The sequence below is a fragment of the Xenopus tropicalis genome, chromosome 2, assembly GCF_000004195.4.
Source record: "Xenopus tropicalis strain Nigerian chromosome 2, UCB_Xtro_10.0, whole genome shotgun sequence".
In the NCBI taxonomy this organism is placed as follows: Eukaryota; Metazoa; Chordata; class Amphibia; order Anura; family Pipidae; genus Xenopus; species Xenopus tropicalis.
The window spans coordinates 72,036,015-72,063,271 of NC_030678.2; the positions used below are offsets into that span (position 1 = coordinate 72,036,015).

Genomic DNA, 27,257 nt, shown 5'->3' on the forward strand with positions numbered 1-27,257 from the left:
CCCCCAGTGACCAACTTTGCAACGTCTGGGGACTCAGGCATAAAAATGGTGGGACTGACAACATTTTACACTTCACCATTGAAAGTAAATAAGTGAAATGTAATTGCCTGATGGTGACTCTGCCCACTTTTTATAACTTTGAAAGGCAAATACCCAGTGACTAACTTTGGAAAGTTTAATAACCCTGAAATTAATACTTAAATAATGGCATCAGTTTAAATATAAATCAATGAAATTTAATGGGTTGAAATGGATTGGCTGTTGGTGGCTCCACCCACTTTCCCCACATAGTCAGCCATTGACTGTGCAACGTTTGGGAACCCTGACATAAATAGTGTGATAAAGGCAGCATTTTAAATTTAAACCAAAAAAAAATCAATAGGTGTCTGATTGGCTGTTAGGATTGCAGCGTGAGTTAACATGCACTGGCCATGCAGCCTATTAGTCAGGCATAGGTTTCTTAAACCCCCTGTGTGCACTCCCCTTTACCAGTTCAATCAAGTTGCTCACACAGCTAGTACCTTTGCAAACTTTCAGCATTACCTGGGAGCTGAGGTGTGAGTTGTTACAATAGTTTCAAAACGTCTGCCTAGCAGCTATTGTGCAGACAACGAGTCACTGACTTGTTACTTATCTGATTGGCTGTTGGTGGCTCTTCCCACTTTTGCCGCAGTTACAGTACCTGGTGCCTAAATCTGCAAACTTTGCGGACCCTGGTGTTATTACTGTGAGATTGGCAACAAGTTGAATTTCCACCAAGTCAATAGATAAAATCTGATTGGCTGTTCACAGCTCCACCCACTTTTGGGCATCCAACAATCATTAGGTTTTCATTCAGGCTGGCCCCATGACTATGTGATTCAAGTTTGGGGAGTGTAGCCTCAAAGCTTAGTCAATGGGTGAAATTTGATTGGCTATTGTTGGCCCCTCCCACTTTGGGTCATCCAACAAATGTCGCTCATTCGGTTTATGTTAAGAAAATGTTTAGAAAATGGGGGGCTCTAAGAATAAGAAGAGGAAAAAGCGGAAGAATAAGCTGAAGTCAAACAGTTAAAAACCCAACATAAAAATAAGGCTGGACAATTTGGGGTTATTTATGGCAACAAGGCGACTAAGGGGGAATATGATAACTGTATAAATATATCAGAGGATCATATACTAATCTCTCTAATGCTTTATTTATCAGTAGGTCCTTTCAGCAAACATGAGGGCATCCATTCTAATTAAAAGAAAGTTGGTTCCATCTTAATATTTGGAAGCGGCTTTTTACAGTAAGAGCCAAGTGGGTTATGGGTTACTTGCTCCTGGGCAAACTTAGTGTCTTTTACTACTTAACCCCTTAGGTAAAAAGGGCCATACAGGTCTTGTAATTAACCTTAGGAAGAGATTTTATTTGTGGTTGTCTCCACGGCTTTACATCAGTTTCAGTTGTTCACCTACTCAATAAAAGTAAACAGTCCAGTGGACCATAGCACACAATACCAACTAAAAGCCACCTTCTACACTTAATTCTTCTCCAGAGAAACCCCCTTGGCCTTGCTGGTGTCCAGCCCAGAAACAGGCACACAAAGGAGCCCTGCTGACAACCTAGCTCAGGGGTAGGGAACCTATGGCTCTGGAGCCAGATGTGGCTCTTTTGATGGCTGCATCTGGCTTGCTGCCAAATCTTTAATAAGAAAAAATGGGGGGCATAGCCTGCGCTCGGCGGATAGAAGACGTGTTCTAAGTCTTCTATCCGCCGAGCGCAGGTCACGCCCTCCTCTGCATCACATCCGGCATCCTTGGGACCCAGCCTACCTTGCCCCGCAGCATCCGTGGCTCTCTCACGCAAAAAGGTTCCCGACCCCCGACCTAGCTAATCTTGGCCTTGTCCCTGTGGCCAAGTGGTGCTGGTGTACTGTCCTCTCCTTTTCCTCAGTGGAGTCTCAGCTCCTTAGATAGATAATTAACCTAATGTAAATCTGGTAAAATATCTATTACATTGGGCTATGAGGTAAAAATTCTCAGCAATCCTTATTCCTGATATCAGTCAAAAACCACTGATATCAGTCAAAAACCACTTTCTTCCATAGGGATTCCCTGACCTATGCTGCCATCTAGCAACTGGAATATGTAATAACTTTTAACTATATTAACCCAATTTCCTCTGTCTTTGAAAAGAATAATCAGTCCCCCTGTGGATCAGTGATTTGTGTTTTCTTGTTCTCTGTCTGCCACCTACTTCCAGTCCATGACCTTGTAAGGTCAGAAAACTGAGGAGGAATTTATCAAACCATGAAAACTAAGCATTAACTGCTCTGCAGCAGAATAATAGTGTAAGAAAGCTGACTACTTTTCCTTTGGCAGTATGTATACTGTATATAAACTCGCTGCTGCTGCACACTCACTAGCAGCAACTGAGGAGTGAGCAAGCAGTTGCATGCTGGTGGTTCAAGCTACTGCCACATCCCCACTACATGTGCCACACACTTACACTGCTGGTTGTCAGGTATAATTAGGAGGCTGGGAAGTAGAGCGGGCGTGAACCTATGGGTGCAACATTTTGAGATCTGCCTACATTTGGGCTAAATAAACTGAAACCATACCAGTGACCATACACATTTAAATAGCTTTACACCATTCTGTCCAATCAGACTTACCACCTGAATGATTGGAACAGCATCAGATTAGTGTTTGCAAATAAATAATAGCAAATAATTCACTCTACCATGTAAAATTTTATTTTTGAACCAACAAATTTATTTTTTTTAAGTTGTAATATTGGTTTGTAGGCAGCCATCTAAGTACACTGTGCCTGGGTCTGAGCATTAAAGAGATACAGACACCAAAAATATATAAATATACATATAATTATATAGCTTATTTATATGAGCTTTATAATTTTTGCTTAAATGTATTTTCCCAATGCTTTTACATTACCTATCTGATCACCCAAGTTCCTCTATGAGGGGGGGGCAATATCTGCACAGCAATAGTTTGTTAGCATTCAAAGCTATAACTGACAGGCTGAGAAGGGACAGTCAGGTTGGCAAAACAGTCAGGTTTAGGGACTTTATGTAACATTTACTTACAAAAGCAAACCTGTCGGTGAAAAATGATCAACACAAACTATAGGTAACTTTTTATTTACATTAATATTTTGAAAAGTATTTTTTTCATGTCAGTATCACTTTAAAGAGCCAACTCTACACATTAGTACTGCTTTCAGGTAACTTATTGTTCTCCTACACCCATGTAACTGAAAGAGTCCCAAGCCAGACTTGCTGGTGGGATGGCATACGTGGTGCTGCGATTTCCCCGAAATTGCAGCGCCGCGTACGCCATCCCACCGGCAATTTACATACTCACCGGTGGGATGGTATTTTGGGGAGATTAGTCGCCCGCGACAAGGGAGATTTGTTGCGGGCGACTAGTCTCCCCATCTACCACAGCCCTAAACTGAGTCACTTAATGAGATTGTCATATAGTTAAATCTCAGCTAACATGGGCATCTAATCTCTCTAAAATGCCTTTCCGCCAGCAATAAAGGGAATCGTCAGTAGAAGGGCATATATATATGTATGCCCTAGCAGAGACAGGGAGGTGAGTGTGGGGGTAAATTAGCAGTGAGAAGTGAATAAGTACAACACAATAGGAAACGGTTGGCAGCATACATCCAATATGTACTTGTAGGGACCCATAGAATTAAATGCCCCCGATGGCTTTAAATCCCTGCAGGTTCAGTTCCCTTAGTTGCTGGGCAAAAGGGAATGTATCTAAGTGAGTTCATTAACATATGTCTGCTATTGGTTAGAAGGCAGGGTGACCACATCCTGCCTCACTTTGGTATAGTGCTAGGAAAAGAGTGGCACCTTCCGCTTTGGTTCCACCTGAGGAAAAGGGTGGATGTGTGCTGTGAGCCCAGGGCAGGGGCCCAGGCCCAGTAAAGTTGGGGAACAGGGCCCCTTGAATGAGGCATTAGATAGTGGCAGGTGTAGCTCCCTTTATAGTACACTCTAGGAGTGTAAGGCAGTTAGGGTTGAGATACAAAGAGCAGTTCTGAGCTCCTACAAAGGACTTGTAGTTTTGGAGGTATCTCTCCCAAGGCCACATTGCCTGTAGTGTAGGGATCCAAGTGACTAGGAAATCGGGATAGAGAATTCCCTGAGGTGATCCACTATGGGGTGTGTCGCAGAGGTGAAATGAGATTCCTGCCAAGTCTGCCCACAGGGGAGTGTCAGTCTGTATTACACTCTGTATGTGGTGCCCTCTGGTTTCATTTTTCTGCATAGCAGCAAGAGAGGTGTAGTTTCACAACACCCTTACCGTCCAATTCTGGGTAAGAGAGTACATTGTAATCCATGTTCTACTGGTACTAGTCCGGGAAGGCAGCTATTGAGCTGAAATAGAGGTTACATACTTACACAATTCAATAATGCAGTAATACATACAAAGCCATACATAAGTTAAATACTCTATTACACACAATCGTCCTTACAAACAAACATTAACATTGACAGTTTGGTACACTCACACACTAGCATTCACACTCCAAGATAATCACACCTGACAGTTTAATACTAATCTACTGTTTCATTATTATGAGATTTTCCGCTCTCATTTCTTACACAGGCAACCACTTTCCTACAGGGAGTAGGTCCGGACTTGCATCAGTGAGCAGTTTGCGATGACCAATCAGCTCTGGGACGGCCCATTTGTTTCAAGGGGCGCTAAACTCCAGATGCAAGCCTTGTTTAAACTTATTAAGGGTTGTTAATGGTAATCTTAAAAAGTGTTCTAATTTATAACAGACAAAAACCTATATAAGTAATATCCTGCGTTATGTAGTTCAAATTCCTAGAAGGGAATAGTTCCCCCTTTGGCCCTATCCGTGGAAGTTCATGCATACGATTGACTTGCCCTCTTGTGGCCATCTTTCGCACGCTCACCAGAAAGTACTCTGCGTTGCCCTTACACTACGATGCGCGTATTCCCATGTCGTGATGACGCAGAACGTTGTAGTGACGTTCACGCTCTCCAACTGAGCAGCTGTCATTCCGGTAGCTGACGGGAATTTCTATCTGTTCTTGGGTATTAGGTTAGAAGACAGTCTCGTTATGTCGTTGCCAGATGCAGTGGCTGCAGATGAGCCTGCAGCCGCAGAGAAATTTTTATTTATGGCCCCTGTCAGCAAGACCCCCAAGAAGGTAAAAACGTCCTTTCGTATGCGTGACGTCATACATGTCACATTGATGTGTTCGTGTAAGGCTGGCTAGTGTTATGTGCTGTGCACCCTTCCGGTTTCCACTTTATTCATGTGGCTTTCTTGCAGTGCCGGTTCTCTTTTATCCTGTCAATTACGCCTTACTTTTACTTGGTTATATACTCAAACATGTTCTCTATTTATTTTGTGGCGTATTTAACTTTGCGTGTAAATGTTTTTAACCACTTGCATTCTAGTATTTCTATTCCTTTATAAGAAAGACTGCATGCTGCAACAAGGGAATCTAGTTAGATCTATGGATTTATATAAGGTGGTTGTTAATGCCTGTTGCAGATCAGCATATTACACGCAGGTGTTTAGTACCATTATTTTATATAAAGGGCTTGTATTAAAATAGTACGATTGGCTACTGCTGCCATAAGAAATAAACATATTGCTTTTATTTTATCAAAGAAACCCACTTCTTTTTAAAACATATTAGACTTTCATCTTTCTCTACCTAAGGCTAATGCCAGAAGTGGCGTTTTTACGCTGTGTATTTTCTCCGCCTAAAAATGCCGCACAACCCACACAGCCCCTGACTATGGCGTTTTTCAGCCTACTACTGGTGATGTAGCAAATCCCGTTTCCCATGGTGCTAATAGTGCGAAATAGTAAAAACGCAGCGTATTTCCGCAAGGTCTGACAGCTGCCTTTGTGTATACATAGGAATAGGTTGCTGTGCAAATAACGGCGTATTTCGGCAAAATCATGAAAAGTCCGTGGTAACGCGTTTTCTAGCGTATTTACGCATAGTGTGTTTTCCATCAAACTGTTTAAGTTATTTCTACGGATGATGATATTGTGCGTTTTTCAGCCACCGAGAGAATTAGAAAATATGCAGCATTAGTCTTAAGGATGATTTCAACAGCTGTAACTGCTTGTAACCATGCTTCAAATGCATTATAGTACATTATGGGCTTTGTAGTCTATTCAAACAGGACCAGTTTGTAAAAATGTAATGGGAGCAAAATAATATTTTATTTATAATTTTAAACAAATAATTATTGCTGTAACAATGTAATGTAATCCACAGAAAAGTGAAGAAAAAAGAGAAAAAGAAAGAGGTGAGAAGTAAAAAAAAAAATATATAGTTAGGTTTGGTACAGCAAGCTGTTGAACTTATATACATAAGACTTATAAGATTAGCATGTATGTTAGAGCGGTAAGCATTAAAGGAACACCTAATGTTTACCTTGAATTAACTTTTAGTATGATGTAGAGCAGTGATCCCCAACTAATGGCTCTTGAGCAATATGTTGCTCATCACCCCCTTTGATATTGCTCCCAGTGGCCTTAAAGTAGGTTAAATTTCTGGTTTGGAGGCAAGTTTTGGAAGCACAGACATGTAGTTTTACTCCAATCAAAGCCTCCTGCAGGCTAGCAGCCCATATAGGGCTACAAATAGCCAATCACAGTCCTTGTTTGTAAAGATTCTCATTCATCCAGGTGAGGGTATGTCTATAGTAATAAATCAAATCAACTGGACTTGCTGTGTTTTTTTAGGATGTTTCACCAATCATCTAACTGGCTTTCTTGAGAAAGCCGGTTGGATGACTGGCAAAATGTCTTAAGAAAAAACACAGCAAGTCCAGTTGATTTGACTGGTTTTGATGTAAAAAGTGTTGGTCTTCATTTTTTTATTATTTGTGGTTTTTGAACTACTTAGCTTTTTTTGTTCAGCAGCTTTCCAGTTTGAAACTTCAGATGTTACAATATTGTAGCCTCACAGAGCAATAGTTTATGGGCTGCTGGGGGTCCATGACCCCCATCTGAAAGCTTGAAAGAGTCAGTAGAAGGCATATACAGTAGAACCCCCATTTTCCGTTTTTCAGGGGACCATGGAAAAAAATGTAAAATCAGGGAAAATGTAAAATCAGGGCGATGCATGTTAAAAACAATGTAAAATGCGGGAAATACAAATGTAAAATCCGGGAAGAGAGCCCATAGAAATGCATACAAATTGGTGGGACCACAACAAAATGGTGGGAAAATGTTAAATCCGGGGACGTAAATTCGGGGTTCTACTATAATTCAAAAACTATAAAAAATAAATATAAAACATGAAGACCACTTGAAAGAATTGACTATCACATACATATTAAAATCTGTTGTTTCAAAATATTATCCCATATTTTCAGGCTTTATACACTTTGTATTTAGGATATTAATCATCTCTCCATAGGTGGGTGGGTTGCTTTCACATATTTTGGCTAAAAGGCAGAAAAACAGAGTACACAGATGTTCTGGTTTTTAAAGTGGTGCTTCATCTTTAAAATTAGTATGATGTAAATATTCATATTTTAAGACTATTTTTCTTCTAAACTATGGTAGTTAAACATCCCCTTTAAATGAATCATTGCATTATTTATTTATATATAATTTTCAACTTCCTTGTTTATGTGACAAAATGTCACATGATTTTAGGAATTTGGTTCAGCCAGAGGCATTGGATTCAGCCATATCTGAATCCTGCTGAAAAAAAAGCCGAATCTTGGCTGAATCCTGAACCAAATCCTGGTTTTGGTGCTTCCCTATATTTTATGCAGTGTTCAGACTTCAGAAACTGGGTTGTAAGAATTACCTACTTGAGGTTGCTTCTGCCAAAGGAGGCAATACTAGGTATTAGAGTCAAGGGTGTGCTCACTTTATCCAAAGAAGGCAATGGCATAATCTTTGGGAAATACATGATTGTAAAATGAGTTTTTATTTTTTGTTGCTCAGTTACAGTACCTTTTAAAGGAGAAGGAAAGGCTAAGTCACTTGGGGGTGCCAAAATGTTAGGCACCCCCCGGGGTAGCTGCGAGCATGGTCTCCTCTTCCTTCTTCGCGCGTTTGCGCAGTAGAGTGAAAAGCCGAACTTTAACAAAAAAGTTGACTTTTCACTCTAATGCGCATGTGCCGGCCCAGGGATTTTGACACAGAAGGAAGCACTCGCTACAGATACCCCGGGCTGGTGCAGTTTTTTCCTAACATCTTGGCACCCCCAAGTGACTTAGCCTTTCCTTCTCCCTTAAATTGTTTAAATTTTTTTACATGGATACTGTATGATCACATGTGTACATACAACAACATACAACCCCTGCTTTACAGACATTGATTCCTCATGGTTGGGTTTTTGGTGTATGCAGATTTTATGTAGGCAATCTATTCATATTTAACAGTAGGCATTTCTGTGGTATGTTAATTCACGTTTGATTCTAGTTTACTTCACTTACTTCTGCAGCTTCTGTTGCCTCATTCCAGACTCATTCTTGAAGAGATAGTGACAAGTTCTGATTATAATAGAAACACGTCACTTTTCCCCTTTAAACCAGATATTGATAATCTTTTTAAGTATGTGCCCCACCTCCCCCCTTACCCCTTCCTTATTAACTGTGATGATCTCTTACATGGCACAGCTTCCTGAATGACATGTTTAGACCTTGGGCTGACAGAGATCGTTGGTTACACTGCACTCAGCCTGCTTTTTTTTGCAGCTTGAGAGATCCGCTCCCTTCTGCGTCTTTGTGTACCTGCCCTAAAAAGTACAGCTTCCGCTTGAGTGCAGATATATGGAAAGGAGATTGGCCTGAAAATGCCTGCTTTTGTGTTTTTTGGCTGACCTCTGCTCATTGTACCTGCAATGAAGTGTAAACTGTACTTTTCAGTGCAAATACACAGAGATGTGAAAGGGAGCGCATCCGCTTCTCTCAGTGTGCAGAAAAAACTGCAGGCTGTGTGCAGCAGATCCAAAGATCTGTGTGCCCAAGGCCTTAGGGGCAGGGCAATGTTCTAATAGGCTAGTGCGCTGTATACTTATATCCACCAGCCTCAGAACATTGCCTGTGGATATAAAAACTAGTGGGAGTTGCATTATTTTATTTTTGAAACTTCCATTATAGACTGCTCAAAAAAAAATAATGGGAACACTTAAACAACACAATGTAACTTCAAGTCAATCACACTTCTGTGAAATCAAACTGTCCACTTAGGTAGCAACACTGATTGACAATCAATTTCACATGCTGTTGTGCAAATGGAATAGACAACAGGTGGAAATTATAGGCAATTAGCAAGACATCCCCAATATGTCTGCAGGTGGTGACCACAGACCACTTCTCAGTTCCTATGCTTTCTGGCTGATGTTTTGGTCACTTCTAAATGCTGGCGGTGCTTTCACTCTAGTGATGGCACATCCAGGATGGCACATCAAGGCGAGCTGTGGCAAGAAGGTTTGCTGTGTCTGTCACCGTAGTGTCCAGAGCATGGAGGCACTACCAGGAGACAGGTCAGTACATCAAGAGACGTGGAGGAGGCCGTAGGAGGGCAACAACCCAGCAGCAGGACCGTTACCTCCGCCTTTGTGCAAGGAGGAACAGGAGGAGCACTGCCAGAGCCCTGCAAAATGACCTCCAGCGGGCCACAAATGTGCATGTGCCTGCTCAAATGGTCAGAAACAGACTCCATGAGGGTGGTATGAGGGCCCAACGTCCAGAGGCGGGGGATTGTGCTTACAGCCCAACACCGTGCAGGACGTTTGGCATTTTCCAGAGAACACCAAGATTGGCAAATTCGCCACTGCTCTTCACAGATGAAAGCAGATTCATACTGAGCACATGTGACATAGTCTGGAAACGCCGTTCTGCTGCCTGCAACATCCTCCAGCATGACCGGTTTGGCAGTGGGTCAGTAATGGTGTGGGGTGGCATTTCTTTGGAAGGCCGCACAGCCCTACAATGTGCTTGCCAGAGGTAGCCTGAATGCCATTAGGTACCAAGATGAGATCCTCAGACCCCTTGTGAGACCATATGCTGATGCGGTTGGACCTGGGTTCCTCCTAATGCAAGACAATGCTAGACCTCATGTGGCTGGAGTGTTGAAGCAGTTCCTGCAAGACAAAGGCATTGCTACTATGGACTGGCCCTCTCGTTCCCCAGACCTGAATCCAATTTGGCACATCTGGGACATGGGAGGAGATCCCTCAGGAGACCATCCGCCACCTCATCAGGAGCATGCCCAGGCGTTGTAGGGAGGTCATACAGGCACGTGGAGGCCACACACACTACTGAGCCTGATTTTGACTTGTTTTAAGGACATTACATCAAAGTTGAATCAGCCTGTAGTGTTTTTTTTTTTCACTTTAATTTTCAGTGTGACTCCAAATCCAGACCTCCATGGGTTGATAAATTTTATTTTCATTGATAATTTTTGTGTGATTTTGTTGTCAGCACATTCAACTATGTAAAGAACAAAGTATTTAATAAGAATATTTCATTAATTCAGATCTAGGATGTCATTTTTTTGTGTTCCCTTTATTTTTTTGAGCAGTGTATATTATCTACAATTGTATAATTTGATGTACAAATGGGGTTGCTAATTTAACTGATTTTAAAGAAAAATTGAAAATTAGAGAGCACAGCAGTGCAGTTGCCGCACAGGCCAATTTTGAGCATTTTGCTCAGGGTCAGAAAGATAACAGAAACACTACAGGAAAAGTGTATTCACTTATAGTAATTAAATCACAGTTAGAAAGGCAGCTACTCTGATGCGTTATATTGGGTTGATTGTTAACTAGCACATATGTGTAAATTAGAAGAGAGTGCATAAGACAAACTAGCAAAAAGGACAAATGGTCGAAACCTGTTGGTTACAAAAACAAAAAAAAGTTAATATGTTAGGCTGATGCCACACGTGGCGTAGGGCTGATATTTTCGGCAAGCGGAAAAACGCTTGGCGAAAATTCAGCCCTACGCCTGCTACTTGTGCCTGCACCCGAATGAATGGAATACGCTCATGTGCAGGCACATGTAGCCGATATACGCATGAAAACACGTGAGAATGCAAAGTCTCGCGTTTTCATGCGTATATCGGCTACATGTGCCTGCACCCGAGCGTATACCATTCATTCGGCTGCAGGCACAAGTAGCAGGCATAGGGCTGTATTTTCGCCAAGCGTTTTTCTGCTTGCCGAAAATATCAGCCCTACGCCTCGTGTGGCAAGAGACTTAAGGGGAACAAACTTGAGAGTCATGTGATCATATGCAAAATATGTGCTGTTATTTAAATTTGTAAAAGTATTCTCCGATCAGGTTCTTATATTGTTCTTAGATTGTTATAGAGTTTTAGTACCATTTTAAAATTTCCTTTTATAAATCATTATAATGTGAACCCTTAATTTTTCTGATTGCTTGTGGTTTAACACCAAAAAAACTTAAAGCTGCATTACATATATTTAACAATTCTAGATTTTGCAGCAATCCACAGAGGGGTAAGGATTAAGCACAGACAATCTGCAACTGTATCATGTTTTCTTGTAGTTTACATTCTTACACTGTGGTTTTGACAGAACTGATTTTATACATAAGGATTTTCTGCTATGCCTGAACTGAAAGGGGTCACTTATAAACTGGGTGGGTTTCACGACAGGTAAATTACTCTTCAGGATTGTACTTTTTTTATTGGTTATTTGATACAAAATATAACATCAGCCCTTCTATTTTCAGCTCTGAGACTGTGAACAATTACACACACTGGGGTCTACTTTCTTGTAATATTAACCATGTTTTACAAAAATTGTTCCTGGGCAGTTCTTAAAAATTCTGTACTTTTGCATGTGTGTAACATTGGCTTTTGCTGATATGTTTACGTGGTGTTTCTGTCACAAATGTAGTGATTTTGAAAAAATGAGTGTGCTTAATTGTCTGCATCTAGTTGACGCTTAATTTAATTCTGGTGTAACATTGTTTTAGCATAGTGCAGGTTGCTCAAAGTCTGTATAAACTACATTCGTATGAAAAAGTTTGGGAACCCAACTCAGCCTGCATAATAATTTAATTTGAATGCATGTAACTGCTCAATACTGATTACTGGCAACACCAAATTGGTTGGATTAGCTCGTTAAGCCTTGGACTTCATAAGCAGGTGTGTCCAATCATGAGAAAAGGTATTTAGGCTAATGCCACACGAAGCGTAGGGCCGATATTTTCGGCAAGAGGAAAATCGATTGCTGAAATTTCCGCCCTACGCCTCCTACATGTGCCTGCACCCAAATGAATGAGATACGCTCCGGTGCAGGCATATGTAGCCCATATACGCATAAAAACGCAAGACTTTGCATTATCTCACGTTTTCATGCGTATATCGGCTACATGTGCCCACACCGGAGCGTATCTCATTCATTCGGGTGCAGGCACATGTAGGAGGCGAAGGGCGGAATTTTCAGCAATCGCTTTTCCGCTTGCCGAAAATATCAGCCCTATGCCTCGTGTGGCATTAGCCTTAAGGTGGCCAATTGCAAGTTGTGCTTCTGTTTGACTCTCCTCTGAAGAATGACAGCATGGGATCCTCAAAGCAACTCTCAAAAGATCTGAAAACAAAGATCAGTATCATGGTTTAGGGGAAGGCTACAAAAAGGTAGCTATCAGTTTAAACTGTAAGGAATGTTAATCAGGAAATGGAAGGCCACAGACACAGTTGCTGTAAAACCCAGGTCTGGCAGGCCAAGAAAAATACAAGAGCGGCATATGCGGAGGATTGTGAGAATGGTTACAGACAACCCACAGATCACCTCCAGAGACCTGCAAGAACTTGCTGCAGATGGTGTATCTCTACACATTCCACAGTTCAGCACAGTTTGCACAAAGAACATCTCTATGGCAGGGTGATGAGAAAGAAGCCCTTTCTGCAATCATGCCACAAACAGAGTTGCTTGTTGTATGCAAAAGATCATTTAGACAAGCCACAGTCATTTTGGAACAAAGTGCTTTGGACTGATGAGACAAAAATTTGGTCATAACAAAAAGCACTTTGTAGGGTGGAGGAAGAACATTATTATTATTATTATTATTCCAAGAAAAACACCTGCTACCTACTGTCAAATTTGGTGGAGGTTCCATCATGCTGTGGGGCTGTGTGGCTCCTTCAGGGACTGGGGCCCTTGTTAAAGTAGAGGGTCAGATGAATTCAACCCAGTATCAACAAATTCTTCAGGATAATGTTCAAGCATCAGTCACAAAGTTGAAGTTACGCAGGGGTTGGATATTCCAACAAGACAATGACCCTAAACACAGTTGGAAATCTACAAAGACGTTTATGCAGAGGGAGAAGTACAATATTCTGGAATGGCCGTCACAGTCCCCCGACTTGTGACGGCCCCCGATATCATAGAAAATCTATGGGATGATTTAAATCAGGCTTTCCATGCTCGGCAGCCATCAAATTTAACTGAACTTGAGAAATATTGTATGGATGAATGGTCAAAAATACCACCATCCAGAGTCCAGACACTCATCAAAGGCTTAAAGGAAGTGTCTAGAGGCTGTTACATTTTCAAAAGGAGGCTCAACTAAGTATTGATGTAATATCTCTGTTCGGGTGCCCACATTTATGCACCTGTCTAATTTGGTTATGATGCATATTTTCTGCTAACCCAATACATTTTGTCACTGCTGAAATACTACTGTTTCCATAAGACATGTTATATATTAAATCTTTATGTTGAACAGATCCAGTTTGCTGATGACATGCAGGAGTTCAGCAAGTTTCCTACCAAAACTGGTCGCAGATCGCTATCACGCTCCATTTCTCAGTCATCCACAGACAGCTACAGTTCTGGTAGGTTTTTTTCTATTCACAGATATGAGTGGTAGTTTAACCTTTAAACTTTAGCTTGCCAAAGATCATTGAATGAACATCGCTGAATTTATCAGCACCACAGATTCTGTATTTTCAGTTTCATTGATTTGAATGCATCATCATTCACACAACACAGACAAGTTAGGAAGTACCACAGTTGCAAGGCACAGGAGAGCCTTGTACTTACCACCAGACTATGACGAGCATTAAGTAAAGGGCTGTCATGTGCCCTCTGCTCTCTGCATCTTGTGCCAACTTTCTAATCCAGCATAAAATGTAACACGTTGTTCCAGACATAACTATGCAAAGGGGAGTTTGCAGTGTTCTAGGTCCTTGATCTAGGAGCACAATTTTTTAAATTCATATTTAAACAAAAAATCTACAGTTCGATTTCATGAACCAAAAATGCAGATGTGTAAAAAAAACTGCACCAAAAATCATGCGACTTTTCATCTCAAATGCTAACTTATTTAAGAAAAAACACAAAATTATTTTCCCACATGTATTTTGCACACTGGCGAGAATCACATTGTTACATTGCTTTTCAACAAGGCTAAAAAACTTGAATGTTGTAATAACTGGGAAAATAAATAAATAAAGTTGTTAGGATCTGACTTTTCGAAGATTTTTTCTTTAATAAATACAGACCATTTCAGGTTCTTAAGAATATTCTCAAGTATATTCGCATTTGCATTTTTTTGTCTGTGTTTTTCCTCAAATCCTAAAAAAAAATAAAAAAAAAAATTTTGATAAATCATCCTTATAAGGTCATTGTCCTTAATACTCATAATTGTTATTTTGATAAATTATCCTTCTCTTTTTATTAGGGATGCACCGAATCCATGAATCCTTCGTAAAGGATTCGGCCAAATACCGAACTGAAACAGAATTAGCATATGCTAATTAGGTTTTGGAAGAGTTCAATATCGGAAAATGTTGGAAAAATTTTCAACTTCTGTGTTTACATAATTTTTAGGATTAGGATTCAGTTCGGCCTGGACCATGGATTCGTCGGAATCCGAATCCTGCCAAAAAAGACCGAATCTTGGCCGAATCCCGAACCGAATCCTGGATTTGATGCATCCCTACTTTTCATAGATCATCATGTGAATGTGTTTTTTTTTATTATCTGGAAATCCTTATCCAGAAACTTTATATGTTAGGGTGTATTGAATCTTGATTTATTTTATTTTGTGTTTTAATTTTAGCATTTATAGCAAGAGTCTGATTCAACTGATAACTTAGCATTCAGTCAGACTGACTGAATTTGTCATTTTACTTTATGGCTCAGTAGCACAAAACACAATTTTTGCACCTCAAAGGATTTTTTCGTTTTTTAATAAATAATTATCAATTTGCATCAAATATTAGAAGAAACATGTTTATGCAGATTCTAAATTATGCCACAGGTCACATTTTCAGATTCAGTTTATTTACATTTTCCGATTCAGCAACAAAGCCACCAGCATTAAAGACCTGTACCACAAATGTATAAAATTTGATCAAAATGAGTGATAAACCTGCATATACAAAACATGCACCAAAGTGTAGTCTTTTATATTTAAAAGGTATTATCTAGTGTCATAATTAATTTTATTGAAAATAATGAACTCTTTTTTCCTTCAGATATGCTAATTATATGTTTTTAAAAAAAAAGTAGAAAACAAGGTCTAGCTAACATCTCCTCACACTAATGAATTATACATTTCAAGCATATAACCATGCTAACACATTGTATGGTACTCCCCCCCAAAAAAGCCCCTTCTAAGGTTTTATATCAGTGGTTTTCAACCTGTCGGTCAGGACCGCTTTGAGGGTCGAACAACCCTCGCCTAAGACCATCGGAAAACACATATTTCCGATGGTTTTAGGAATCATTTTATGGTTGGGGGTCACCACAACATGGGGAACTGTATTAAAGGGTTGAGTTGAGAACCACTGCTTTATATCCTTTCAGTAATATGTTTTTATCTAAAAAAAAAAAAACCAGCAAATGCCTTATGAAGACTGCACCTTTTTACATAGTAAGAATCAATCCTTCACTATTTTCATAAGTCAATTTATTTCTTTTTTTTTTTTTTTTCTCTTTTATAACATGTTAGTGGCTTCTTATACAGATAGTTCAGATGACGAGACGTCTCCAAGAGACAAGCAACAAATCACCTCGAAAGGTAGTGCTGACTTCTGTGTCAAAAACATCAAACAGGCTGATTTTGGTCGACGGGAGATTGAAATTGCAGAACAAGGTGGATATTGCTTGTAAATAAATGGCATGTAGAACTCTTAAGCAAGAACATTGCCTATTAGTTAACCTCTTTGAGTCAACTTAATTTGTGTTCTGCACCCACTACAAACTATTCCAAATAAACTTCACATGGAAATCTAACTATATTGCGCATCTTAAGGTGAAGATCTTTATGGAGATCTAAATTGCATTAGTTACAGGGGTAACTCATAACTTAATTAAAGATTTCAAATTGACATTGAACCCAGGGTGGTATAGGGATTCTAATATATTTTAATTATCTTTAGGCTCAGTTGCCCAAATGATATCTTACTGACAACAAACCAGCATGTGTAGACATGTGAAGATTCAGAAGTTGACTCAATACATCTGCATTATATAATGTGCATGCATAAGACACACAAAACACTAAACTCTCCAGTGATGAAATAAAATAAATCATCATCATCCTATTACAGAACATCCCCTATTTAGTTTTATGGGTTACCTGAGTGCATTTGTTATAGCAGGATACTCTTCCTGAGTGTACTACATTGCAGAAATAATTTCCAGAATCAGAATTATTCCGATACCATCAAATAAAAAACTATTTATCTCTTAATAATGGCCCACATTAGCTACCTCTGTACTAGAGATCATTTGCTTAAAATATCCAGTATCCAAAAAGCTACTTAAGCATTGTGTTTGAACATGGTTAATTATTCACTGTGATGGAAATCGTCTATATTAAAAATGGGACCAAAGAATTAAACCTTGATATGGATAAGGAAGATTGGTTCAATAGGTCTAACCAGCCACAGTGCAATCAATATATATGCCCAACTTAGTAACATTGTACAAACTCAGCAGATGGTTTATGGTCCCAGTAAAGCAGCTTGAGATGCTAATTTCGTTCCTTAGTGCTTTAGGGGATACTGTATTAGGAACATTGTGGCATATTTGGTGGTCTTGACCTAGAGCTCAATGATTCTGGTGCTGAGTATACTGAGTATCTATTTGATACTAGAGATTAATTAATGTAAGTTCCCCACTGAGGAGTTCCTAAATAAAAATAAATAGAATAAGGGATTACAACGTTAACCAAGAAATGAATTACTCCCCTAGGCCTGGGAAATCCTGGACCTGGAACATCTCACACCAAAATACTGTTGCTGTTGCTCTACACACTTTTAATATAATATTGTACAATTTAAAACAATGTTGTTAAAAAGTAGCTAGCAGAAATTTTGTTGTAAATTCATATGTATGTAAAATAAAAAAAATGTTATATAATAGTTCTTTTGGAAAATTTACATAAATTCTACTGGAATGCCTAAATATGTTAGCATTGCTAGCTTGGCAAAAAACAGCCTTTTCCAAAATGAATACTTTCTATTTGACATTTCCAGAAATGATGGCTCTAATCTCTCTGAGGAAAAGAGCACAGGGAGAAAAACCCCTATTAGGAGCAAAGATCGTGGGTTGCACACACATTACTGCACAAACAGGGGTGAGTGTAAACTATTTTCATATATTAATACTCTTGTCTTTCATTTTTCACACAGAGCACACATGGAAACCACTGTGCCTGTATTTTTTTTTTTCATTTGTACAAAAGTTGTTACAGTTATTATGAAATATATATACAGGTCCTTTTCAAAAAATTAGCATATTGTGATAAAGTTCATTATTTTCTGTAATGTACTGATAAACATTAGACTTTCATATATTTTAGATTCATTACACACAACTGAAGTAGTTCAAGCCGTTTCTTGTTTTAATATTGATGATTGTGGCATACAGCTCATGAAAACCCAAAATTCCTATCTCAAAAAATTAGCATATTTCATCCGACCAATAAAAGAAAAGTGTTTTTAATACAAAAAAAGTCAACCTTCAAATAATTATGTTCAGTTATGCACTCAATACTTGGTCGGGAATCCTTTTGCAGAAATGACTTCTTCAATGTGGCGTGGCATGGAGGCAATCAGCCTGTGGCACTGCTCAGGTGTTATGGAGGCCCAGGATGCTTCAATAGCGGCCTTAAGCTCATCCAGAGTGTTGGGTCTTGTGTCTCTCAACTTTCTCTTCACAATATCCCACAGATTCTCTATGGGGTTCAGGTCAGGAGAGTTGGCAGGCCAATTGAGCACAGTAATACCATGGTCAGTAAACCATTTACCAGTGGTTTTGGCACTGTGAGCAGGTGCCAGGTTGTGCTGAAAAATAAAATCTTCATCTCCATAAAGCTTTTCAGCAGATGGAAGCATGAAGTGCTCCAGAATCTCCTGATAGCTAGCTGCATTGACCCTGCCCTTGATAAAACACAGTGGACCAACACCAGCAGCTGACATGGCACCCCAGACCATCACTGACTGTGGGTACTTGACACTGGACTTCAGGCATTTTGGTATTTCCCTCTCCCCAGTCTTCCTCCAGACTCTGGCACCTTGATTTCCGAATGACATACTTTGGACCACTGAGCAACAGTCCAGTGCTGCTTCTCTGTAGCCCAGGTCAGGCGCTTCTGCCGCTGTTTCTGGTTCAAAAGTGGCTTGACCTGGGGAATGCAGCACCTGTAGCCCATTTCCTGCACGCGCCTGTACACGGTGGCTCTGGATGTTTCTACTCCAGACTCAGTCCACTGCTTCCGCAGGTCCCCCAAGGTCAGGAATCGGTCCTTCTCCACAATCTTCCTCAGGGCCCGGTCACCTCTTCTTGTTGTGCAGCATTTTCTGCCACACTTTTTCCTTCCCACAGACTTCCCACTAAGGTGCCTTGATACAGCACTCTGGGAACAGCCTATTCGTTCAGAAATTTCTTTCTGTGTCTTACCCTCTTGCTTGAGGGTGTCAATGATGGCCTTCTGGACAGCAGTCAGGTTGGCAGTCTTACCCATGATTGCGGTTTTGAGTAATGAACCAGGCTGGGAGTTTCTAAAAGCCTCAGGAATCTTTTTAAGGTTTTTAGAGTTAATTAGTTGATTCAGATGATTAGGTTAATAGCTCATTTAGAGAACCTTTTCATGATATGCTAATTTTTTGAGATAGGAATTTTGGGTTTTCATGAGCTGTATGCCACAATCATCAATATTAAAACAAGAAAAGGCTTGGACTACTTCAGTTGTGTGTAATGAATCTAAAATATATGAAAGTCTAATGTTTATCAGTACATTACAGAAAATAATGAACTTTATCACAATATGCTAATTTTTTGAAAAGGACCTGTATATATGTTAACAAATATACCGCACTCACAGGACTTAAAAAAGCAAAAAATCTTTTATTAAAGCGTGACTAACGTTTCGGCTGACAAAGTGAGAAAGGCTGTTATGTCAGCCGAAACGTTAGTCACGCTTTAATAAAATATTTTTTGCTTTTTTAAGTCCTGTGAGTGCGGTATATTTGTTTAACATGTTGTACGTTCGTTTGGGATACTGCACCCAGGCATCTGTAACGATTTTGAGACATGAGTGCCTGATTCTATAGTTCTTTCTTATATATATATATATATATATATATATATATATATATATATATATATATATATATATATATATATATATATTCCAAATTTATAGAAAAACAATCAAAAGAATATATGTATAAATAAGTGTGTATCATTTTATATATACGAATCTGGAATAGATTGCACATCAAAAGTTTTAGTAGAGTACCTGGGCGCCAGTGCCAAAGTCCAATATACTCAGTCCAAATGACGACATTCACAGGAATTTGCAAAACTCGATTAACAAAGCCAAAAGTGGGGTTAATTGTGCCCGACATTTCAGTTCCACAAAGGAACCTTCGTGAGGAAAGGTTCCTAACATAGGTTCCTGTGTGGAACTGAAACGTTGGACATAATAGACCTCTCTTTTTGGGACTGTGATTAAAAGGAGAAGAAAAGGTAAAATCACTGGGGGGTTCCAAAATGTTAGGCACCCCCCAGTGATTGGAATCGCTTACCTTATAGGAGATAATTAAATACAACAATACCAAAACTTGCTCTAAGCCACCCAGCACATCAAGCCTAATTTAAAATTTGAAACAGACAGTCTCAATTAGCATTCGCACAAGCCTATTCATTAAAATTATGTCGAAATGGGGTTATACTGGCTCTTTAACTTTGGATCAATAAACTTATTAATCTGTGTATATATTATCAGTCCTAAATATGTTAGTGTGTGTACAGTCAGAACAGAAGCAGCATAAAAGGTATATTACAGTGCAATCCTTGTGTTTCTAATCAGCTGTTTGTATTTGAAATGTGTTTATCCTTATTCCAATCATATAGTATTTGCTTATCTTATCATCAGGTTTTGATAGAAACACTGTGTGCTTTGGGTGCTCAGTGCCGGTGGTCTGCTTGCAACATCTATTCTACTCAGAATGAGGTAGCTGCAGCCTTGGCTGAGTCAGGTAAAGTATTTGCTCAAGTTTTTAATACAAAGCTTTGTAACTCTGCTCATTTTCTTCAGAAGTTCATGTTTTTAAGTTTTTTTTCATTCTATCATATGTATTCAGAGTCAACAAAAGTCAATGGAAATCGTTTTATTTATTAAAAAACAGTCAAGATTTTCATGTGATCATTTTGTATGTATTGTGTAAAGAAACTAAAGATGAATTTACTGCAGGTTCTCATTTGAGGGACAGATTGCTGTTTTACCTAAGTAAAAAGATGCATTCTGATCCATTGAGCATTCAGCATCTGGATAGACTGCCTGTGTGTAGATTGAGACACTTCAAGAATATTTAAGATAAAGCCTTCACAGTCTGAGTCTGGATTTATATTCTCCAGCAGCTGCATTCAAAGTATAGTCTTGTAGTGGTGCATGGGTCACACCAAGGGGAGCTGATACTAATTATAATAGCAGCATAACCAACTTAGATCATTTTAGAAAAGTGAATTTAGTGAATGCAACCAGACTTTATGCATAGTGCAGCCAACAAGATTAACCCAAGATTAGGTTGTGTTATTGCAAATCAGGTTACAAATTTGAATACAAGTCTGTACTGCTTAATTATTTATCAGTGATAGTTTTCTGTGCTCCAGTTATTACATTTTTCAGCTTCTATTTTTTGTTCATGATTTTACATAGCAGTGAGCACTGCTTGTAGCTTGAATTTTTTCTTATTTTTTATCTTATTACAAAGTTATTAATTCATAACTACATGTAATTCCAGTCACCCTACTGTATTTCCATGGATAGGGAAGATAGAAAATTAGGATTTTCTCAAGTTTCTCCCTTATTTGCATTCATTTTGCGTTGTTTGTGCTCTTCTATTCACTAAACATAGTCTCAGTATAGTAAATGAGTCTTTGAATTTTAATTATTATTGCTTGTGACTTTTTACTCTTCTTTCTAAGGTGTTGCAATTTTCGCCTGGAAGGGAGAGTCAGAAGATGATTTTTGGTGGTGTATTGATCGATGCGTGAACGCTGATAGTGGTTGGCAAGCAAATATGGTACAAAGACGATTATATTTCCCTTCTCCTTTTTGCTACCTCATGTATTCTCTTAAAACATTTCATCCTCTAGTGCTCCCTTTAAAAGTCATCTCCAGGCTCCGACTGCTGGCTTCTTGTCCCCCTAGATCCTGGATGATGGAGGTGATTTAACCCACTGGGTCTATAAGAAGTATCCTCATGTTTACAAACAAATTCGTGGAATTGTGGAGGAGAGCGTAACAGGAGTGCACAGGTAAGGAGCACTTTGATACATGGAACATCATAGCAAAGTATATTTTAATGTTTATAAGTTATGGCTTTACAGATAAGGGTTTTGACATGCACACATTTACCTGAAAGTCATGTTGGGAACCGTGGCCTTGGGTCCTTTAGTCTGTGTTGAAGAGATTCTTGGGGACCATGTATTGCTGCAAAAGGGACTGTGAGTGAAATAATACATACCAGTGCATAGTACTTGTAATAACTTGCCCTTTAGTTTTTGGGTGCAAACAGTCTTACAATCCTTCAGTGATTGTAGTGAGGCAAAATGAAGGCAGAAAACGCAAGTACACTTTTCAAGTTACTCTAATTTCTTGCAGTAGTTTCAGTAATTGTTGCTTTTGTTTTTTTAACAATCCTGCATTAAAGAAGCAATTGCTTTTTTCTCACAAACTAGTTTTTGCAAAAAATAAAAAACTTGCTGCCTAAAAGCTGACAAGCTTTTTATTTAAAATTAAAACAAAAAAAAACCAGCTGCCATTTGGCAATCATTCTCCATTTTATTGCTGATTCATTGTAACCCATTAAATTGTATTCTTCTAAGGGCAGTGGCACACACGTGGAGATTAGTCACCAGTTCGCTATTGTGGACAACTAATCTTAAATGCCATCCCACAGTCAAGAATGTAAATCGCAGGTGGGATGGCATATTCGTCGCTTCGGTTTCCCAAAGTCGCCTGAAGTTTCCTTGTGAGGCGACTTCGGGAAACCGAAGCGACATGTATGCTATCCCACTGGCGATTTACATTCTTGCCGGTGGAATGGCAATACAGGGAGATTAGTCACCTGCGGTAATGATAGGGAATAGGCATAGGGATGCATTGAATCCACTATTTTGGGATTCAGCCTAACCCTGAATCCCTTGTGTAAGGTTCAGCCGAATACCAAACAGAATCATAATTTGCATACGCAAATTAGCCTATAGAAGGGTTAAAGAGAACCGTGCTCTATGTACACAGCAAAAAAAAATTCGACAAAAAGTCACATGATTTTAAGGATTTAGTTTGAGGGTGAATTCACCTGAATCTCAATCCTGCTGAAAAAGTAAAACTTGGCTGAATTGCAAACAGAATCTTGGATCAGTGAATCCCTACATCTGATTTTTACAGTTCAATATTTTGTAAATTTGTGATCATGCAAGTAATTTACTTAAAGTGCTTTGGTCATCCAGAAGTGGAGGTTACATTGCTGGTGAAAATGTCTTATACTCAGTCTATTTGGGGGGTCTGTGAACCAGTATTGCTCAGATCCACTTAACTTAGTTTAGTCCATGAGCCCAGTACTGAGTGCCATTAAATAATTCCATTAAACATTTGCATATTTACAAAGAAAATAGGGGATAGGGCATGCTCTGAGGTGTATTAAGTTTTTAAAAGATTTATTTAGAAATAAAATATTGCACAAATTTCAGCATAGTAAACACGCTCATTGAACTTGTCACTACATTGCTCAGCCAAACACATTTTGTCTGGGAAAGCACTTCCTCGGGGCAATAAAGTTTCAAGCTTACATATTTACACCTTTTAAAATGTTGCTATTTTGGGATTTTATGTTAAATATTTTTCTCTTCTGGCAATGGCAATGTGGCCCTACACACCTTAAGATTTTTACTGATGGGAGAGGGGGGTGCCAGTTAGTTAAGATTAAACTGTTAAAGGTTTCAGCGGGCCCAGTCCTTTGGGGATGATGGGGAATCACTCCTGGTTTGGAGTCCCAGGGTTGCCCTTGTGGTGTGGGCTCTGTTTCTTCTTTAAATATAGATATATATACATTTACTCAGAACATTATTATTGTCTCATTCATTAAGCTAAACTAGCAAATAACTAGCAAAAAACTTTTTATACATAAAATTGTTTAAACCGCTTTTTTGTTTAGTGTTTTACTTGTTTATAAAAATGTTAATGAGGCTTTTTGCACGTATTGTTCGAGGGTAAAACAGAAACTTTTCCCAACAACAATAGGCTGCAAATCTTGGAAAAAATATATATGGTAGGTGGAATTATCCAATCATTAAAAAGTTAATAATTCAGCATCAAATTATACTTTATTGGCCCTTTACATAAATACAAAAAAAATTACCTAAAACTGGCCAGCCAGAAATTAAGAACTATCCATATTTAAAAGCACTCCATAGCAATAAAATATGTAGCTCAAATTCATAAAAAATTCACCAACATTAATTAGTAAAGTTCATTAAAAATTAAAAGACTCTCCAGTTCATTAGTAATCAAGAAGTAAAATATCTAAATTCCTTAAGCGTTGATAATATTAGCACTTCCTCCAGACCGAGGGAAGATCTAGTAAAGTATAATCCAAGATCCAAATTTTTCATTGCTTTCAGACTAGCACAAGATTACATGCACTTTAAGGGATGGGTATAGCAATGGGGCATCCCCCTCCATCCTCCCAATCTTAAACACTATAAGAAACCCCCAGGATAGATTGGTCTCACCGGTCTGCACCCACATATTGCAAATTCAATGTACATTGAATCAATTATACGACATATGATGACTGACAGTTAAAATATTTTTTTTTTAATCTAATATCCTCATGATTAGAGTTAAGGTAGAAGAGGCTCTGGACCTTTCCAAATCATAAGGATATCATCTACAAAATAATATTTGGGGGCGGTATATAGAATCAGTCCATATATACTTTTCCTCCTAAAAGCCCATTAATAGCCCCACATAGCTTGGAGCAAAATTTGTGCCCAAATCAGTTCCCCAGGTTTGCCTATAAAAAACCCTCTAATAAAAAATAATTGTGATTAAGAATAAAATTAATACACTGTACTAAAAATGACCTGTCTAAAAATAATGTCCCCAAAAATATTCTACCACCTTTAAACCCAAAGTGTGCTTAATACATGTGTACAAGGAAGAAACATCCAATGTAGCTAAAACGAGCAAGGGCGCATCTAGTTGCAAGCTCTAGTCTATATCCACCACCCCTGGTCCTCGGAAAAATTGTCTTGCTTGAAACCGGTCCATGGTGCAAAAAAGGTTGGAGACCACTGTTCTAAAGGATAAAATGTAGAGCCTGGCTTAAAATTACTATAACTCCCTATATTATTAGAGTCATATTTCAATGTATCTGCTTTATCCATTAGCTCATTCTTCATTATTCTACCCACACTGTTTTCTGCACCCAAGCTCTTTTCATCCTCATATTTCTTTTTACATCCTCTCTCCTCCTCTTCCCCTCTTCCCATCTTCCCATATTCCCCACATGAGGGTGGTTTCTTCACCTTTAGTTCCACTCCCATATTCCTCCATATATTTTCTCTTTGAAATGGGCTCATAGGGGCCTCCCGTTCCAATGGTGTAAATCTATTGGAGGTTAAGAGGTGATTCACCCTCTTATTCATGTGGAATGCCCCCCCCCCACCCCATTCCTTGATAGACCTTCTCACTAACATCACTATTAACCTCTACTCTCCTATATCCCCTATTACTTTCCACTCTAATGTAATTACTCACATCTTTCTTACCACCATTATTATAATAAGCTTAATCTCTATTCTGCCAATCAAATACTTTATTCCTCTCATAATTCAATATATCCCTAATATATTTCCTCCATTTCATTTCCATAGTTTCTCTCTCCTTTTTATTAAATGTTATTTCCAATTGTTGCTCATATTCATTAAGATTCTCTATATTCATATTCTCTTTAACAATATGTTACTTTCTCTATATCTTTATTTATCTCTTCCAATTTCTTCCTCTCAAATCTCTCAAAATCAAACAAAACCATCAATTTAAAGCAGTGATCCCCAACCAGTGGCTTGTGAGCAACATGTTGCTCACCAACCCCTTGAATGTTGCTCCCAGTTGCCAACATCTTTGAATTTCTGGTTAGGAGACAAGATTTGGTTGCATAAAAACCAAGTATAATGCCAAACAGAGCCTTCTATAGGTTGCCAGTCCACTTAGGGGCTAATAAATAGCCAATTATTGCTCTTATTGGCACCATCATGAACCATTTACATGTTTGTGTCGTTCTCCAACACTTTTTCCATTTGAATGTGGCTCACGGGTATAAAAGGTTGGGGATCTTTGATTTAAAGGATGCTTCCTCTAAAATACCATTCTATACAATAGGCTGCTAATCCCCATTAATCTGCTAATGGCGCCCATACAAGAGATGTGAATTGGATATTGGATGAAACAAAGCAAAACAGAGCTTAGAATTGTCTATGAAGATTCTCATTCATCCAGGTCATGATATACAGTATCTAGTAGAATTAAGTCTAAAACAACTGGACTTTTTCTGAGTTTTTTCTTCAAAATATTTCACCACTCATCCGCTTTGACATCCTTACCTCAGCGGTTTCACAACAGTTCACACTTCCAGTCATGTACTTTGAAGGATTAAGGCTGTCAGATGAGGCATCTTTACGCCACGTATTTTCTCTGCCTATAAATGCCGCATAACCCACACGGCCCCTGACTATGGCTTTTTTCGGCCAGGGGTTTTAGCTACTCTTGAAATGGTGATTAAATGTCATTTAAAATGTAGTTTTTGCATTATTTTTATGTTGCTTTACCAACATATTCACGAAAATGTCTATAAAGTGTCTTTCTTTCACCAAAACATTAAACATGGCGGTTGAGTCAGAATTTTGGCGAATTTTTGTTTGTGAATAAGAAGAAAGTATTTTATACCAGTTTTACCACCACTTTTACTCCAAAAACAGCTATTGCCTCTTTTGTGAATTCCCCCGTAAGTGGAGACTAAATAAAAGCAGAGATATATTTGTCAGATTTTCTGCCTTATTCACAAACCTCTATCTAAACTTTTGTGAATTTGTCTATTAACCAGAAAGTTTTCAGATTTTGTCTTTTAGATTACATTTTTACCAACAATTTTTTTTATGAATTTGTCTTTAGCTCTTAATAAATCTGTCAGTCTGCCATCAAACCAAGTCCCACATCTATATGAGACATGTAATAATGATTTTACCAGCAGCATTTTGCATTTCCTTTGCTAGTCATTTCACTTTAGGGGCATTTCCTGAAGGGTAATTTTAATTTGCCCAGGAAAACTGTACATAATTTTTTCAGGACAGTTGGGCTTTCTAACTTTTTCTTTTTTGGGGTTGTGTAATTAAGACAAGGTGAAACAAAGTATAACACTAAATCTTAGAACTGATCTGACAAGTACACTTAGTTTTACTCTTATTTTGAAAATGTCTGGAAAAATGGTGGGGAAAAAAATGTTGTTTAAATGTAATTTAAAAGGCAAATTCTCAAAAGTGTCTCTAAACTGTCTTTCTTTCACCAAAACTGAAAAGTGGGGGTATAGTTGGAATTTAGGTGGATTTCTGTTTGTGAATATGGAGAAAGTGTTTTATACAGGTATGGGACCTGTTACCCAGAATGCTCGGGACCTGGGGTTTTCTGGATAAGGGATCTTTCTGTAATTTAGATATCCACAATTTAAG

General features: G+C 38.7%; 1 protein-coding gene across 1 annotated transcript in view; it reads left to right on the plus strand.

Annotated features, from left to right (window-relative positions):
• The first annotated feature begins 5,010 nt into the window (after positions 1 to 5,010).
• ahcyl1 (adenosylhomocysteinase like 1) overlaps positions 5,011 to 27,257 on the plus strand; it is a 39,969-nt gene continuing 17,722 nt past the window's right edge. The window contains exons 1-7 of the mRNA NM_001127975.1: positions 5,011 to 5,186; positions 13,729 to 13,837; positions 15,976 to 16,104; positions 17,492 to 17,592; positions 20,398 to 20,500; positions 21,450 to 21,547; positions 21,676 to 21,782. Of these exons, the coding sequence (NP_001121447.1) occupies positions 5,097 to 5,186; positions 13,729 to 13,837; positions 15,976 to 16,104; positions 17,492 to 17,592; positions 20,398 to 20,500; positions 21,450 to 21,547; positions 21,676 to 21,782 (737 nt within the window). The 5' untranslated portion in view covers positions 5,011 to 5,096. The remainder of the gene's footprint in view (positions 5,187 to 13,728; positions 13,838 to 15,975; positions 16,105 to 17,491; positions 17,593 to 20,397; positions 20,501 to 21,449; positions 21,548 to 21,675; positions 21,783 to 27,257) is intronic.